The 18,802-nt window shown below is 38.3% G+C and overlaps 1 protein-coding gene across 9 annotated transcripts in view; it reads right to left on the minus strand.

Annotated features, from left to right (window-relative positions):
* Positions 1-18,802, minus strand: part of astn2 (astrotactin 2) — a 295,092-nt gene that overhangs the window by 58,148 nt on the left and 218,142 nt on the right. For 6 of the 9 annotated variants that reach the window (XM_077496750.1, XM_077496751.1, XM_077496748.1 and 3 more), the window contains 2 exons: positions 1,905-2,029; positions 579-683 (listed from right to left, as the gene is read on the minus strand). In XM_077496750.1, the coding sequence (XP_077352876.1) occupies positions 579-683; positions 1,905-2,029 (230 nt within the window). Of the gene's footprint in view, positions 1-73; positions 203-578; positions 684-1,904; positions 2,030-9,908; positions 10,009-17,884; positions 18,413-18,802 lie in introns of those variants that run through there. The other 3 variants (XM_077496753.1, XM_077496754.1, XM_077496755.1) reach the window with 3 other exon arrangements.

The raw sequence follows: 18,802 nt of genomic DNA on the forward strand, positions 1-18,802 counted from the left end.
CTTAGCGGCTCCGTCGCTAGCTGAATCTATCTTGATTGACAGTTTAACAGCCGTAAATAAGCAATGCGCTCACCATAATCCAACATTATTTTTGCTCAGTCGCACCAGCCATTGGCAGCTGTCGTTTACCTTGCGCTGGTCCCACTTTAAGACACTGGAAATAGACCGTGAGAAGAAAGAAGACCGTGTCTGACTACATTTCCCATAATTCTTAGACCTGGAAGCAGGAAGTTGTTCTAGTTAGTTTGGTATGACAAAAACGTGCCGTCTTGCCTGCTAGCGATTTAAAAGTTAAATTAATTTTAATTGTTTTACTGTAGCCTATATATAATATCTAACTGCTACTTTATGAGTGACACACACACGTGCCAAAAAACTGGCTTGCTGACTGGAGTGGAGTAAATTGAGTAGACATCCGTCTGGTCCCCATACCATGTGTAATACTGCTTGCCACTTTAATATGAAACCGTAAAACAGAGGTGATACTCCAAGTGAAAGTGACTGGTAATGATGACAACACACGAAAGCTGGGTTGAATAGCAGATCTTTAACAGCGGTAGTGTTTCTCTCAAGCTGACCTGAAGCCAGAGTGATGGAGCTGAGCTTGACTTTATACAGATTGCTACGCACTCGCCACTGTTGAACCATGGGGTAGCCTGCAGCCTCGTTGAACTTGGCATCGCCTGGAAAGGATCCACAATGGATAGGATATGAGATTTGTCAAGTAGCTAGTATGCAGAAAATAAAGAATATGAATGCATTACAAATAATGAACAAAAAACAAGCTTCTGAGAACATAGGTATTGAAGGTGCATGATGAAAGGGGCTCAGAAGCTTGCTGTGGCAACAATTCTGGTGAAAGCATCAACCCAGGTAAAAACGCAAGTACTTTATGTGCCCAATTTAGCTAATGGATGGATTATGAGCAAGGGTGGGAGTGAAGCTTTCATTTCTTCTAAGGAGCCTGACAAAAAAAACATTAAATGACAAAACATAAGGTTAACCACACATTGTGGCTGTTCATTTAAAAAAAAAAAAAAAAAAAAAAAAAAAAAAAAAAAAAAAAAAAAAGACTTACTTTACATGTAAAACACTATTCTACTTTCAAGGTATTTAGCTAAAGTGCTTTAAGAGTGGAAGTCAAGTATTTTTATTTTTTTTTTCAATTTGCAATATGTTCTGAATTATAGATATTTGACATGTTCCCCCAGCAACAAGTAAGAATATTAAGAACATTAATCCACCTACCATTTTTGACATTCTAGCCGACTGAAATTGACATCAAAGTGCCCTCGGGCTCACATTGTGAATGTCACATGACTACACCCAGAAAACAGGCGAACTGCCCCTCATAGGTAATACAATAAACAGAAACGTTAAAAAACATTAAACTTTATGTTTTTAATAATATGCTTAACTTCCATACAAGTATGAAATAAAACTAGTTAACCACTGTTAATATAAATTAATTAATACAAATATTATTTATCACTTATTTTATTTAAAAAATGGCTCAGTCATACCTCATTTTTTTTAATTATGACATTTTACATTTTCATGTGGAATAACTCTTCTCTTTAAAACAAAACCATATAAAATATATACTGCAGGGTTATGTGCATGCATTGGAATGTTTGCAGTGCTGCTTATTATAGATAACATATTTTCAACAATGAGAAAAATCACTGATCCAGTGTTGTTGTTTTTTGTTTTTGTTTTTTTTCTTCCAAAATTAATAATTGCCTACAGTTATTGTGGACAGCAGACTTTTTACACATCAATTCTTAATGAATAATTCATCAACTGCTTATTATGCCCATCTCCTTAACACCTTTATTATTATTAAATTTTTTTTTAATTATTATCCCTGCATGCAATGCTTGTACACCCCAACAAACACTCACCTGTGAGGAGGTCCAGGTTTGGCAGCGGTTCTGACAACACACCTCTGCATTGTTCCTCAACTGGCAGGGGGAGAACCATGAGGCCATCGGCTAGCTGGGGGAAGTCCTTAACAAAGTTGTTATCTCTGCGGGGAGGAACAAGGAAGATTAACCCACATCAACCCGTGGTGCATACTAATTTACTCAAAAGTGGTGCTTTGGCGACGCAAGGGAAAAGAAACTCCCTCTAACGAAGAACAAAATGGGGTCTCAGAGCATAGGGCAGACATCTACTACTGAATTAATTATAGAAGATCTATAGACGTCGTTGTTGGCTGCACCTTTGGAGGCACTGGCGCTGACTAGTGGGGGAAAAAGGAACAACGACTTTTGCAGCAGTGTTGTCTGTGGCACTGGAAGCAGCAGAAAATAAGAAAAATGGGGAGACGAAAATTGACCATGCATGAGTGCTGTCTACTACAAAAAGGGGGAAAAGAAAAAGAATGCAATACTCTTTTGGCCAATGTTAGCCCCATAAAGTATGAGCTATGCCATTTCAGAAAATAAAGTGTCGTAAGACAGTGTGCGTGTTATACGCTCCACATTTGTCCAATGGATAAACTGCTTTGGGCTTTTTACGGCCTAAATGAAGCCAGCTCGGTTTCATTTCCTCCACACACACAAAAATGAGTTGTCCCGTTGTATTGTGCAAGCCCCGGAGAGCAGCAGCTGCAGCGACAGCAAACTATTCCCCATAATAATCCACTTTTATGGAAGTGAGCACGCGTGCCGTGGAGACTCCGGGGACTGTGATTCACTCTTCATGGTTTCAATTTTTCATCTTCTCACATTGCATTCTAAAAGGAACAAGCCTTGCGAGTTACACCACAAAGTCCTGATTGACTCATAAGGCTCACATTTAAAACACTGATTGTAGAGAAGGCGTATGGTAGTGTTGAGAACCATTTCTGACCCACCAAATCCAAGTTTGGTTTTGGTGCTAGGGTCGGAAGGTTCACCCCTAAAATTGAATGTGTCGCTGTTGTTTTCAACCCTGTGCAAAGGTCCGGGTCAACCTTCAACCTTCACTGTTCACAATATTCTCATTTGAACTATTCAATGGATGCAAGAAAGATCAAGACACGGTCCTGGAGCATTTCCTGCTAGATGTGGAAGAAGGTCTAATGCGTCCAAAATGGCGGCTCTGCCGAGCCCAGATGACAAAACATGTATGGTCTATGGTCTTAACTGTATTCAACTAAATGTGTGTGCCATTGATAAGAAAGCCAAGCAGGAGAGCAATCACAGCCTAGCTCAAGTCGGAACTAATTATCTGTGACAAAGAGGCCTAATATAACACCAGCATAACCTTGAGTTTAGAAGGGGAGCTCAACCACCCCCAAATCGCAGTTCACATTGTGGCTCGGAAAATCCAATCATTAGATTCATAAGAAACAGCCAAATCTTAATTAATTTACTTAATTAAGGAGGAGGTCAGGGCACGTGAAGAAAACCTAATCACAGGGAGACCATCAAACTCAACAAGAAAGGCTGGAACCACTAAGCCAGTGTTTCACAACCTTTACTGAGTCAAGGCACACGTTTTACATTTGAAAAGTCTCACAGAAAATTGCAAAGCAAAAACGCCGCAAAATGTATGCTGTAATGATCATTTTCCATTCTGCCATCTTGTGGAAGAGCAATTAATTGCATTAGTCCATGCCCGTCGATGATGAGCTAACATGCGGAGTTTACATACGCATGACACAAGCAGCTATCATTATTCTTCCCTTGATGAAGTGAATAGCTCCATGTGATCCCCAGTCACGTCACAGTGTCCACCATCAACAGGTCTGCACGCCTCTCGGCATTTCAATGACTGCCGCATCTCCAGGCGATGAATGGGTCTGCTCAACAATGCCAACACTGTAAGCCATGCAGGATCCATGTGTGGCGAGCACTTCCCAAGACTCCCTAATCCTTCCCATAGTAGCCGAGTACTGAATACAAATCCTTAGCACGGGGCGCCACAAAGAACTCATTGTCAAGTGACTCATCTAATAATTAAGCAACATTAATTCAACTGAATGGCATTTGCATGCGTTCATGTAGCATTTAACTTGGTATAATAATAATAATAATAATAATAATAATAATAATAATAATAATAATAATAATAATACGGGCGGCACGGTGATGACTGGTTAGCACTTCCGCCTCCTAGTACTGAGGACTTGGGTTCAAGTCCAGGCTCCGGCCTTCCTGGGTGGAGTTTGCATGTTCTCCCCGTGCCCGCGTGGGTCTTCTCCGGGTACTCCGGTCTCCTCCCACATTCCAAAGACATGCATGGCAGGTTAATTGGTCACTCTGAATTGTCCCTAGGTGTGCTTGCTTGTGTGCGTGGATGTGTGTTCATCTCTGTGTGCCCTGCGATTGGCTGGCATCCAATTCAGGGTGTACCCTGCCTACTGCCCGAAGCGATAGGTTCCAGCACCCCGTGACCCTAGTGAAGAAAAGAGGTTAAGAAAATGGATGGATGGATGATAATAATAATAATAATAACAATAATAATAATAATTTTTAAATTTTGTTAAAAAATACATAATAATATTGATTATGTAAATAGATGCATGATTACCTAATATAATGTTTGCAAGGGCTGGGTATTTTTCTTCACCTCTTTCATTCATTGAGAAAAAAAAAAACTATTATTATACACTATATGCATTTAGATATTTGTATGTATGAATTATAATTGCATGCAATTCATTTTGCAATTTAAATTCAAATTACTCCTGAAAAAAATCATTTGCAGTAAGAAAACTGACTATTATTTTCAATTTCGGTACTAAATCAAGGAGAAGAGGCAATAATACAATTCGCCACTAGAGGTCACTCTCTCTCTGCATCAACATAAAAGAGCCATGCTTTCAACACAAATAGGATCAGCTTCATTTTTCTGTGCTTTATATAAGACTGCAGCACATAATGTTCTTACTCTTTGATTAGGAAGAACTGCTATGCAGCAAACTTTTTAAATGTGTTCACAGAACACCAATACAGCTAGCTACGTGTTTAATACACTGGTTTGTGGTAAGAAATGAAACTGACACAAAAATGTGAGTCGGATCAGAGAGGCCATTCGTGGCACAAAGCGGGAGTTCAAAAATGTGGATAAAAAGTAATTATGTTTCTAACCGAGGTGGGAAAAATGACGCCACGTGATTCCCAGCCAAGAAAGAAAAAAAAAGGTCCTGCGAGGAAGTTGTGAAGTGGCTCGACGATGGCCACTTTGCCACAAAAAGCGGGGGACCGCCAAACGTGGACAAAGCACATCTCTCGGAACGAGTGTGGGGGGGGGGGGGGGGGGGGGCCGACGTGCCCTTATTCTTGGAATAACAGCAGTGTTTTTGAAGTGTACTCCGGTCACCAGTGGGTGCCAGTGCAGTGCAGGTCAGAGGATGGTTGTGAATCGTGGGCCAAGGAGAGCAGGGACTGAAGTGTCACTGATAAGCTGGATGGATGTTTGACAGAGTGGTATCTCTGCATGCTCTGGGACTAAACAAACATACTTCACCGTCAAAATGGCGGTACTACAAGATGTTGGTTGGCCAGTGCTATGCAAACGCTATCCAGTAGGTTAGGGATGGACAAGTACCAATACCCGGCCTTATTTCAATGTATCTGTACTTGCGATGTCGGTTGATCTTGAGACTAATCAATTAAAAAAAAAATTCCATTTTAAGGGAAAATGCTAAATTGAGATATATAGGTGTTTCTTTAAAATTACCTGTCATTGTTTTTTTTTGGGATGTTTTATGTATCAAATCTACTAGTGGTATCAGTACTTGGTATTATTAGTGACTACACAAAAATTGAGTACTTGTACTGGTATCTGTCTGATCTACAAGAAAAAAAAAATGCAATAATAATGTCACTCGAGTATTTTATTTAACATGAATTAGACATTCTTTCTTGTTTCGGGCTCAAACCTTCCTGTGTGTAGTTAGCATGTTCTGACTGTGTTTCATTTTTTTGTATTTATTTCATTATGTGAAAATAAAAACAAATTAAAAAAAGAAATGAAAGGGGGCAGAAAAGGGTAAAACTTATTAACATCTGACCCTAATTAACACAAAATGAATGCCAGCTATGATCAAGGCACACTTACAACAATTAACAATTTTATAAAATTACAAAAAATAAATTCAATATCATAATTTATTGCTGCATATCATTATCAAATATATTTGAGTAAGTGTGCTTTTATACATTTCTTGAAGATACAAATAGACGGATATGTTTTGATTTTACAGTTCAGATTATTCCACAAATTGATCACCTGGTATGAAATCCATTTTTGTTTTTTTGTTTTTTTCTATATTGTAGTTTAGAAAAAAAATCAGCTCTTCTTAATTTGTATCTACTTTGTCTTTTTTTAAATATATTTTTGAAGTTATTTGGTCAAATTTGGTGATGAGCTTCAAAAAATTTTAAGGCGGTTATATTCCACCAAGTCATTGAATTTTAAGGATAGATTAGACCTTCTTCCCTATACTAAGAGAAGAGGGCTCCACAGCTGGTCATTACTGTTAGTATAATATCGCAAGCAATAGGATACAAGGACCAGTGAAAGTTCCTACCATAACTTGACAATGTTCCTCAATCATAACACCTAAAAAATGTGATTCCATATGTCCTTTCTCTCGCTGTTCCATCCATCCACAGTCAATGTCGTATCAATATCACTGAGGAGTTGTGTCACCCTGGCCACCCCTCTGAAAAATCTCTGGCTATGCCTCCCCCACATCATGTCGTTTTCTAGCAGCATGCTGGTGTCCATGCAGATCCTTTCAGTAACCGTAAGGATATCAGATATGGGTCACTAGAAAATAACAGTTAAAAAAAAAAAGAAAAAAAAAGAAGACATCTGATAATGTCACTTATTCCTAAGTGGGTATAAAAACCAGCAGTGTAAATGCAGCCTAAGGCAAACAATGTCTCCAGATGCTCCATATCTTGCTCCATCTTCTCCGCGACGTGAAAACAATCCCCGTTCTTTCAAGGATTCGATCGCTTTTAAAAGATAAGCGGGAGTCGCGGCTGCCGCAAGGAGATTATCATAATTGTGCTTTTTGCATGTCTCGGCGTAAAGAAGTCATCAGCCATCTCGCAATTGTCTCTTTCCACACATCCAGTGGCATAAAAAAAATAAAATAAAGTCAAACAAGCCACAAAACGGCCGTGGTGCAGCATGGAGGCAATTTCTGCGGCTGCCTCGCTGTTTGGATTCAACAATGAATGAGATAATTAGCTGGTGTGTCAAAAGAAAGGCACTAACAAAAGGAAACGGGAACAAAAAACAAAAACAGCAGTGAAAGTTGCGTGAAGGGTTCATGTTTGCAATTCTTCCCGACAATAGTATTTGTGCAGTCTTTTTTTTATTCTACATCCACAAAACTTTGTTAATTTGTAAATGTGGAAATATCGTCGTGACTAAATTAAATTGTGGACACTTTCTTTGCCATGAACGTCTAATTAAAAAATGTTACATTAAACAGAAATGTTGCTTTTTTTTTCCAGGTATACGCCAATTCAGTTAATGTTTGCAATTGAATCTTCTGAACAGTAGTAATGAATACAGTGAACTTTCACATCTTTGACGTATTTATACGTTGTTTTTGTTTTATTGTTTTTTTTTATGCGAGAGCATACAGAAGGCTTTGATGCAGCCTCTCAACTGCAACGAATGGTTGCAGAAATGGTAGTTATTACACAAACGGCCAGCAGGTGGCAGCAGAGCAAAGGAAATCAACCAGGGCTATCTAGAAAAAAAGCTAAATTAGAATTTTAAATAGATTTGTGAAAACTGATGAAACAACTCTCTTGTAATGTGAATTGCTGCAAAACGGAAACAGAAACATACTTTTTTTTTTTCCTGATGAAAGAAGAGACTTTAATCTTTCTTTTGATAGGTTCCATGCTTTTATAGCAATAGAACACAATATTCTGTGGGCCTTGCAAAATCCGTAAAAATTCAGTAAAAATAGCCGGGAGCGAATGGGATTGCTACTGTGAAAATGGCTGGGAGTGAATGAGTTAAAGAACTCAAACACTGACCTTCATTTAAATCAAACGGTGTTAAAAAAAAATCATTTTGGGGTTAAATTCAACTCTGAAACACCAATTTTAATACACCTTTTTTTTTCTTCTTTTGCTGTGATTGTATATAATAATTTTCTATTCTCAAACCACTAAATGTAGAACTTTGGACAAAAATGACATTATCTGTTAATGGTTGCATTATCAGGTTATCAGGGGAAAAAAGACCCACCTGAATATGGAATAAATCCCCCCAAAAAGTAAATATTACTTCACTGGTAAAATTGTTATCACAATATCAATCAAGATATTTTATTACATTGTTTTAAATTTGAATTTATTTATTTGAAAGGGACAATGCACATTAATCAACATGTTAAAATGTAAATGTGCCCAAGTTAGCTAAGTTAAGCTAATTTTCATTGGCAGTCCTTTGGGCGGATGTAAGAGACAGCCTAAAATGAGAGTCATTAAAATCACAAATCAATTTCCAACAATATACAATAATATTACACAAGCACATTTCCTGATAGCAGAATTATTGGTGATTTTTTTTTTTTTTTTTTTACATTTTTGTGTTTTATTACATTTTTGATCCAGCTAAGTGCAATTTGTATTACATTTTCAGTAAATTATTACATTATAGGCTGCTACAGGGTCCCTAAAATTCATGATATCAATAAAACATTTATAATTGTAAAAAAAAACAAAAAAAAAACCCTCATTTTTCATTATTGAAAACAATATTCCATTACACATGTACAACTTTATCCGCATTAAAAAAGCCTTCCAGAAACTTGTTACCCCTCCTTCATCAACAATTCACTATTCAAACCACTGTCGCAAACAATCAATTCTATCAATGAGTAATTAGGAATAGACACGAGGGACATTAAGGTACAATTAGCTGTCATTATGTTATCTGCCAACCTGCCAGTCAATGTCAAACGAGCGACCGCGATCATATCACAAAATAAGTCATTTGCCATTTCGCCTCTGCTAAGGTGGGAGAATACTAAATGCCGCCAACTTCATATCGTTGGGTGAAAGTGAGAAAAAAAAATATTATGAATAATGTATGAAAGGTAAATGTTGGAAAAGTAGGATGAAAGGACAGAGACAGATAGCAGACCGGAGGGGGAAGTGAAATTGCAAACACCGCCACTGCGAAGTTCACTGCCTCGCCAGGAGTTCATTAATCAATACTAAAACCATCCAGCTTCTAATTCCGACTTTTTAGCCCAAGTCCAAAAACGACTCCTCACAGTTTTTTTTTTTTCTTCATTAAAACCTAGCAGGCAGCTGAAGGCATCTATCAATGCCAAGCATTGTTAGCTGCCTCCTGTGAGGCAACTCCATCAAATGTTGACGCTTTGATGCCTTATGCTGAATATTCTCATTTGTCACCCTGCGGTCCGCCACTGGTTCGGTTGACAGCTCCGCAAGGTGATTTTTAGATGTGTGCAGTCTGGAACGGGCTCAATCGCAGCTTTTTGGATTGTTATTTACAACGAATGAATGTTCGGCGAGACAGTAAAAGTGCCAAAAAGACTGTAAATTTGGATTTTCATACGTTTGGAATTTTATCTTCATTTGGTCTCAGTCTGCTACTTCATACTGTTCGATATTAACATTGTCTTTAATTTGAATTGTCAAAAGAAGAGTATACCAAGTAGGTTTTCCATGTTAAATCAAGGATACAAATCACATACGTTTTGGTCATGTCGGATTTTGGTGTCAGGCCATTTATACTGTCATCATTTTTTTTGCACTGAAGACAGTTGCACCATTCATTTCGCCCCATATGCATTTTGGTAGGCTACTTGGTCGTGAACTGGCCCAGCAGCGCACCTTAAAGGGAACACTCGACACTACTAACTTATAAGCTAGGTTCCAAGAAGGGATTTATAGAACGTACTGTACCTTTAAGACCACTCTAAGAGGAGATATCACCCCACTTTGCTGCAAGCCGTTGTTTTTAATCACTTTTCATCGCAGCCAGTGGCTTTGAAACAGGTGACGGTTATCAGGAGCTTTCAAGGACCAGCTCAAGGTAAGCTTATCCTCAACTGGTTGCACAACAAGGCTCAGTGTATAATCTGTTAGATACATCCTAGACTTTCTGAGCCATCTTTTCACTGGGCAAACATTCTTGATTTAAATTGCGGCTACTGGCATGTGAACATTTCTTTAGCTTTATCTTGACAAAATAAAAAACGTGGTATTTGCTGTTGCACATCAACCTACAGGATGCCAAAGTCTCGAAAGAAACATCCTCATTACTTTTGCTATATACTGTATGTGGAAAGTATATATTACCTAACAAAGAGGTAAAGTCACTTTGAGAGGGGGGAAAAAAAATATTACAGCCTATTTTGAAATCAACCTGTAAAGTATTGATCCATTTTACTCATTATTGTATGACAAGTAAATACAAGTACCGGTACTCTTCTACCCCTGCATTTCTTTATGTACTCTTTTACCACCAAAAACTTTTAATAAAGATTACTACAATCACAATGTATGCCGCCATAAACGTTAATTGACGTCAACTATTTTATTTTATTTTTTTAAATCAATGGGAAGTACAACGTCTCATGGAGCGCTGCCTGTTCAATGGGGTTATGAAATCAAGAACACCCACTAACTATGGCCAGCAGATGGCAGCATTGTATCTCTTTTCAATGGGCTGCCGGTGTATGAAATTATAATGAAACATGATGGATCTGATGAAATAACGTTTTCAAGGATGACGTGAATGAGCAAAGCTGTTTTCTCCTTATTTTTCTATATTTGCTCGATTGTCACTCAAATGACCTATTTTCAAATGGTGATGACTAAAGAACTGAATAAGGTAGAAACATCCTTTTTTTTTTTCTAATGAAAGAATGGAACGTGACCTTTCATGTGATACCTACCCACCTTGTTTATGTAGTAATAGCACACACTACTCTGTTTGCCTTTACAGATGAGTTAAAATGCTGGATAACGTGTGATCAAAGTTTTAATACAACAGTACAAAAATCTGTTTTTTGTGAGAGTCAATTTACAAAAAAAAAAAAAAAAAAAAAAAAGAGACCCAAGACAATTTTGTAAAAAAGTATACTTTTGGGGATAAAAAATGTATTAAATCCCTATTGCACACAAAATGTTTGTGGTTGCTGTGGCTCAAGAGCCAATTTTACTGTTTAATGTACCATTTTACTGCTTCTTACCACTCACCATTTTCATTGAATCTTTCAACATTTAAACCCATTGTTGTTCAGTGTCAAAACAAGTAAGTACTTCATCTATAATATGCATTGTCGTAAAAAAAAACAAAAAAAAAAAAAAAAAAACGCATACTTTTGGGGGCATTTAAAAGCATTAAAAAAACGTACTGATTTGTAATGATATTTGACTCAAGATGAATTTTGCACATCACCACATTTTTCTTTACATTCTCACAATAAACGTGCTATCAATGTAAATACTTGACATATTGTCATGACTTTGAATGATACTTTGACTAAAATACTTCAGCTTTGAATCAAGGGTCACCAGCATGTCACTTTGTTGTCTCTGGTACAAGAGTTTCTTTATTTAATCAGTGCAACACAGCACCAAACATTCTTTGCATTCTCAAGTAGTTTCTCCACAAACTTTTCACTCTTGATTCAGGATTCTTTTTTAAATTGCTGTTTCATTTCCGACTAAACCCTTATCACGGGGTCCTTTTTCCCTCTGGTCAAACTGGCTGTGCTAGCTTGCGGTAAGCCTCTTTGGCAACAACTGTTATTAAGTCAGGTTTGCTTTAGGCGCCGCCTCGCCTCATATGAGCTGTTGACCAGCGTACGAACGCCTCGGGAATGAACACAAGCTCACCCAAGGACAAACACCCACCAAGCCTCCAAGTTTCGGTTGCATCACTTCGTCCAAACTGGCATTGAGGAGCACTCTCATCGTGTAAATGGTCTTTCACTTGTATAACACTTTTTCCACCTATTAAGGCAGTCAAAGCGCTTTACACTGATGGCACAGCATCAGGAGCAATTGGGGGTTCAGTATCTTGCTCAAGGACGCTTGGACATGGTCTCAAACACTTTCATCATGGTTTTTATACAAACAACTTCAACTTCAATTTATTGCCATCTATCAACAAATGTCGTCATTAATTTCGTATAAGAAATTATGCTTGCACTGAAAATGTTCTGCATGCAGGTAAGTGTTTCAAAAGAAAACCATCATGCCAGAAGAAAACATCTCTCTTCACTAAGCCACTTGCTCTTTGACAGAATGTGTTGTCTTGTATGACATATTGACAAAATGATTACAGTTCTGGAAAGCGCTTGACAAGGGCTTTAAGATGACGTATGACTTGACATGGTTTGTTGCACATTGATTTTTGAACAAGCAAATGCAACCTTGGCTGCTTCCACAAAAGGAATTTAACCTATGGAAAGCTTACAATGCACATTATACTACAGCAATTCTACATATATTTCCCAATGAGGCAAAGCAATCCGAACAAGATGCCGCCATGTTACGTTGTGAGCTTAAAAATTGACTTTTTTTCTTGTCACACTCGGCCAGTTTAGCACTCCATCCAACCCACTCTTGTCTCATGGCTTCTCATTAAGGAAAGAGAAATGACCTCATACCGTTTCCCGACCAGCTCTCTGCAGTGGCAGGAGATCATTACTGGGTATTACAGCTGAACATATGGGAAGCGAAAGTCGCCAATTACACATGTTGGAGTGGTGTGTCCCGCTTTGAGAAATGTGCAGTTAATCAAATGCTTTCTCCCCGTTACATAAGATGGGCTACAGTGGACACATCAGCTTGGCGCACGCCTTTAGTCAGCCTCCATCTTTTCACTTCAAAAAATTTTGCAAGTCCAACAGTTTGTATATGGCAAGGCGAATTAGACTGACTTGTCAGCAGCTTCTCACTCCGTAGTGTCATAATTAAAGTGAACAAAAATGAGATACATGCATTGTGTGTTGAGAGGCTGATTGAATACATATGTGTCTAAAGTCCGTTTTTATCTGAAGACCATTTGATCATTGTAAGAAGTCAGAAGAAATGTAGAATAGCCTATGTCTTTTGAAATTGATCCTATTTTTAATATTAGCCTTTAAATACAGTATAGAAGTGTGGACAGAAAATCATAATTAATTGCTTAGCAGGCGTTTCTCAAATCTTTAGTAAGTGTAAGTTCAGCTTTTCCACTTGGCCAAAGTTGAATAAATAATAACAACAACAACGACAACAACAACAACAACAACAACAATAATAATTAAAAATTAATTAGTAATAATTACATTCCCTAAAAGGTAATTTATTTACTACTTCCATTATACCATGTATGCAACTAATTACAAGGGAAAAATAATTATTGTGGTCCTTCATTTTGAAAAAAAAGCTTTGCATATGTCAAATAATTATTTTGTTTGTTTGTTTTTTAAAGGAGCAGTTGCATAGAGTGGAGCAGCATAGATAGATACTTATATTTTGGACATCATAATTTCAATATTTAAGCCTTCTTGAAATATTTTGTTCAAAGCAAAAGTTACAGTTTAACAAGTGCTTTTCAAATAGAATTGAAAAGTAAGATATGGACAAATCCATCATTAGACCCTAAACATTCATTCAAGCCCCATTACATACTTTCAGCTCCCTGTTAACTTCAATGAGTGTTTATTGAAATGTTTATTTTCAACACTGTTACTCTGATCACTGTAAACAGAAGGCCTGTAATTTTTCACATTCCGGTTGTAACAAAGGCAGGATAGCGTATGATGGGTTTTCCATGATGTTGGGACTAAATTAACACTGCTTCTCACTTGCCACGCACAGTTGTGTTTAAAAAAAAATAAAAATAAATGTCTGAAAAGTGTCTCATATGATGTTGGTTGATTTTAATTCTCTGATACTGGGACTCAGTTCTGGCAATTTCCTGCTGCGCTGGGTTCTGTGTAAAATTCACAGACGGATAAATAATAAAATAGCCTCTTTTAAGGATCTGCTATTACGGCTCTGATGTGCCAATTTTGTAAGACTTGGGTGTAAAAGTGGATATCGACTGCTAACTACTGTGCATAGCTTCACGTGAAGTTAAAGTATGGTGGCACAGAAGGATAAAACAGGCAAAAGGGTGCCTACTATTGACACCCTGACTACTGTATTGAAACACCATTGAAAAACACACTTTTGCAAAAGTCCCTGTAATGTACAATAAAGATAATAGTGGCCTTTTGACTGATAGATTTAGACGATATATTGAGTGTGACAACCCCCAAACAGGGTGTTTTATTAGCAGAAAATATGTTGGAAAATGGCAACTACAAATATTTCCTGCATTGGGTCAGCATATTGTCCCATTCCAAGTCCAATTGCGTTCAAGGTGTAATGGAATTGCTCTCAACCGTAACATTTACATTAACACGTGCAACTTTATCACACCCTCGGAACACACCATCCGCGAGAAATGCTAATATTCTGTAATTCCATAACAGCAAAAATTCATTCCCGCAGTCTGCTCGCAAGACGCCTTGTGAGATCAATTTGAGACAAAATGTATGCAATGGAGTTATAAATCATAGGGTTTCTTTCTTTCAGTTTTTTTTTTCATTTTTTATTTAAATACAGTGTGTACCTGAGAGGCTATGACTTGAAAAGTCATAGGATTCATCTACATCATCTAATATTTCACTTTGCATTGCCAAAGGCCTCCCTGCTGATGTGGGAAACAGCAAAAAGTGGAAGTTGAAGGCTGTGGGATATGACGCACATCTACATATCAAAGCGGAAAAGAGGGTGAGGTGGGGAGGGGGGGAGGGGGGAATTAGGTGAATAATAACCTGCATTTCCATATCGCTATAAAAATATATTTAAAAAAAAATGAGAGCGTGTGCACAGGGAGGAAGTCGGTCATAAGACAAAGCTTTTGTTCCTTTAACAAAAAAGTCACAGTGGATTTGATAAGTGCTTTAGTGAGCTGACACACGGTAATACACATGTTTAATTAGCGGGAAGTGGGTGGTGATATTACACTTGTGTGTGCTCTGCTTGTCTGGTTAGACTGCCAGAGATGAAAAAAAAAAGGGGGCGCGGGGGGGTGGTGTAAGAGTAACATAAATATGAGGGGCACATAAGAAAGAGTTGGCAACTCAATGGGGACTCAACACAAAAGCATAATGGTAGCTATTAACAAAGATCCATGCAAAGTATTTGATATTACGTAGGTCATTTTGTCCATTGCGCCCTGTATCAGACACCACAACATGTTGGACTAAGGAAGCGTGAGAAAACTGTGAATTTTACTTTAAATGTAAAAATTAGTTCCTTGAATGTCTTGAATTTTGTGAATACATTATTTGGTTAAGTTTGAATGATTTGAATTTGAAGCTGATCCACATGTGGCACATGAGTCCATGACCCCTTACTCGCCATATATAGGATGTTTTTGTTTTGTATTTCTCCATGCCAGGACAAGACATTTTTATCATTTAAAGTTAACTCGACGTAGACGACCGAGGCGGTAATCAGAGGCTTCCTTAATTGGCTGCTTAGGAGCGCCGTCGTCCCAGAGGTATCTTGAAGGGTAAGATGCAGACACAATTATGTAGCCGTGGCAAGTAAAACTACTGTCTGAAGTCATTTGTATTGTTAACATTAAGTGAATAACAATTAAAAAGTTGAGGGGATCACTGACTGCTTAGATTTTCTCTTTAAAACTGTACAAACTGCACACAGTAAATTTGCCAATGAGGTCCCAGCAGTAATTTTATAACTATATGTTTTGTTTTATTTAACCTATACGAGGGTCTTTTTTTTTTATACTGGCTTATTTAGGCATCATTTGTAGGACCAGTATTGACTGGCAGATCTTCACCAATTAAGGCCAAAATAATTATATCAAAGTTGTGTTCACTGCAATTCCATTTTGATACTTTAGGTGGCAGTAATGCACATTTCAAACTGCCAAGGAGCTTAAAGGGATAAAACTATGGGGAAAATGAGTTTTTAATTGATTGGATACAAATAGTTGGGTCCATGAAGTGTCTTCCCACTCATGACGTGTGAAATTACACAGCCAAGTAAATCAATTCCACAGGAAGTGTGTATATGTACATGAACATGTGACAAAGACTCTGTAACCTTCACTAACAACCTGAGCTTAAGCTTTGGCGCGACGTGGCATTTTAGGCCGTTTGAAAACGAGCACAAAAACATGAATAGAGTTTTTCATTGAATAACTCGGGATAAATTCCACAGGAAAATATGTAAATAGGTGAATTTCAGAAAAAAACACATATATGCGGGGGATACCGAGGAAGTGCGGGGGGGAAAAAATGCATAAAATGTCTCCTTCAGGCTGGTTCGTGAGACAAAGATGCACAATCTAAGCACCATAAATGTTTCAAACAATCCTGAGTCATATGATTACACGATGTACTGACCGGTAAGCCTGAGGGTGCGTTTAGTCAAGCACAACTATCATGACGTGGGTTGGTGGGGCAACCCACTGATGCCATGTCCTTGAAAAGCATCGGTGTAGCGTGCATGCAAATGAGTAAATAGAAGGCAGTCAGAGAGAAAGTGCGATACAGGCTTGGCGCACTTCTGCGTAGATACTCTTATCACCATCTCGGTCGTGCGATCACAAAAGCGCTTTCACCACATGCGACTTATCAACGCGCCACACCTTGGAGGAGGAATATGACCTGTTTTACTGGGGGGAATCCGCCAAGAGGGGATAAAGTCTCAATCCTAAATCTCTCTCGTCCGCTTGCCACTGAAAAACACGGCAAGTGGTGTAGACACAGGCGAGCACAAAACTCCCCGTTGCAAGGGCTATTGTGAGACGGTGAGCCTCTTTTCTCCTGGCTGCATCCTTAAAACTGATAAACGGCGGGCGTTGCTTCCTGATAATGTCTCGTCAGAGACATGTAGAATAAACACCAAAGATGTGAAGCAAGGTTCAAGGGAGGATCATATACTCAATATACACCGGCACATGAAGCTGACAAAATAATGAGGTGCAGTGGAACGCACCATGAGGTCTTACATAACGGAACTCGACAAAAAATATGCCTCTAAAGTCTATAAGATACTAATACTAATAGAGTTCAAGCATATAGGAGGAAAACAGATTTTGAATAGCTGTCCTCCAGTCCTAAGTGCCTAAAGCAAAACTTTGGGCCCTATTTTTGTACACAGGAACCAACGTGCTTGGTGTAAAAACGGGTGCCTCTTCAGTGTTATGCTGGGGCAATTGCCTGGATTTTAATATGAATGATGGGAGCTGCTTCGATTGGGCGAGTCGGCTGCATTCCATCCTAAAATGGTGCACATCGGAGAAAAAAATAGCCCTTCAGTAATCAACAAAAAGGCCAAAAGAAGGAAAACTCCACCCGGTTAGACTGTGCTTTATGGCTAGACTTGACCTGGGCACGTAAATAGGACCCTTTGACTTGTGCAAATAAAATAAAGACACTTTTAAACCTACATCCACTCCAGTGACCAGAGGTGGGCAATCGATCAATATTTTGTTGGCATTCCATCAACATTTGATTGACGGCTAATGAATGGGGGCAAACTTAAAAAAAACGACAGACTAAGCATTGTCAGATGTGTGTTTTTGTCCAATAATTAGTGCTGTCAAGTGATTAAAAAATGTAATCTAATTAATCATAAGTCAACTGTGTGATTAATCACGATTAATCACATTTCCCTCAGGCTGAATAAAGTTGCTCTTCAGGAAAAAAAAAAAAAAAAAAGGACAATACTACAATTGATTTAATATTTGTTTTAAGATTAAATGTATGATATTTGAATGAATTAATACAACTCAGCTCGTATAAAATAAAATAAATAAAGTCTGCCGTTACACCGAGATAATTATGGTTGCTTACCGATGTCCAGTGGTCTCCTGTCAGTGCAACAAACGTAGCATTGGCTAGTTGCTCCACCTTCGCTGCCTTTTCATTTTCAAAAAGTTCATGAATTTTTCTAACAATAGTTGCCTGTGAAGGTGTTCTGTCTGTATCTGGATGAGATTTTCAAGGCTCTCGTCTTCGACTAATGGGTCTACAGTCTTTGGCAACCCATGTAGCGATAGCAGTAGTCAACCGACTACAGCCCGAGTCCGCACTTTGCCAGTGTAGCTTGACGACTGCGGCTTGTTCCCATGGTGGTGGTGTTGTTGTTGTTAGCGTCATTGCTAACACTAGCGAAGATATGCTTTTTCCGAAAGTGGTACTTTAGGCTGGATGTGCTTCGATGGGACGGCAGTTCATCACAGCAGTATGCGCACACAACTTCGGTTTTATCCAGATTTCCATTAGGCAGCTTTTTAAAACGGAATTTGCCACGAAGCAGTCCTGGGTCATTATCCTCAATCATCGTGACTGACTGCATTTTGTCCTGCATTGCCCCGCGGAGAAAGTAAACTTCCGCGTGTGGTGACTACGGGAGGCAATTGTGGCCAAACTTAATGTGAGCGGTAAATTGCGTTATTTATTTTTTTTTAAACTGCGTTAATATTAATTACGGTCGTTAACGCGTTATTGTTGATAGGCCTACCAATAATATAATACCATTTTGCTGATGAATGGCGGACTAATGAAGGCAAATACTTGCCCACTGAAGTACATTGCAGCGTAAACCCATTTTAAAGAGCATTAAAAACTCACTATTTCATGCGTAAAAATGAATGAATTCCTGGAGGTTGCCAGAATTCATGTATGAAAGGGTCAAGCAAATTATTGGAAAAGTCATCTAATATAGCCGCTAACAACAAGACTTGTTTTGACACTTATTATATCAATATG

Source organism: Festucalex cinctus, chromosome 15, assembly GCF_051991245.1.
Source record: "Festucalex cinctus isolate MCC-2025b chromosome 15, RoL_Fcin_1.0, whole genome shotgun sequence".
Classification (NCBI taxonomy): Eukaryota; Metazoa; Chordata; class Actinopteri; order Syngnathiformes; family Syngnathidae; genus Festucalex; species Festucalex cinctus.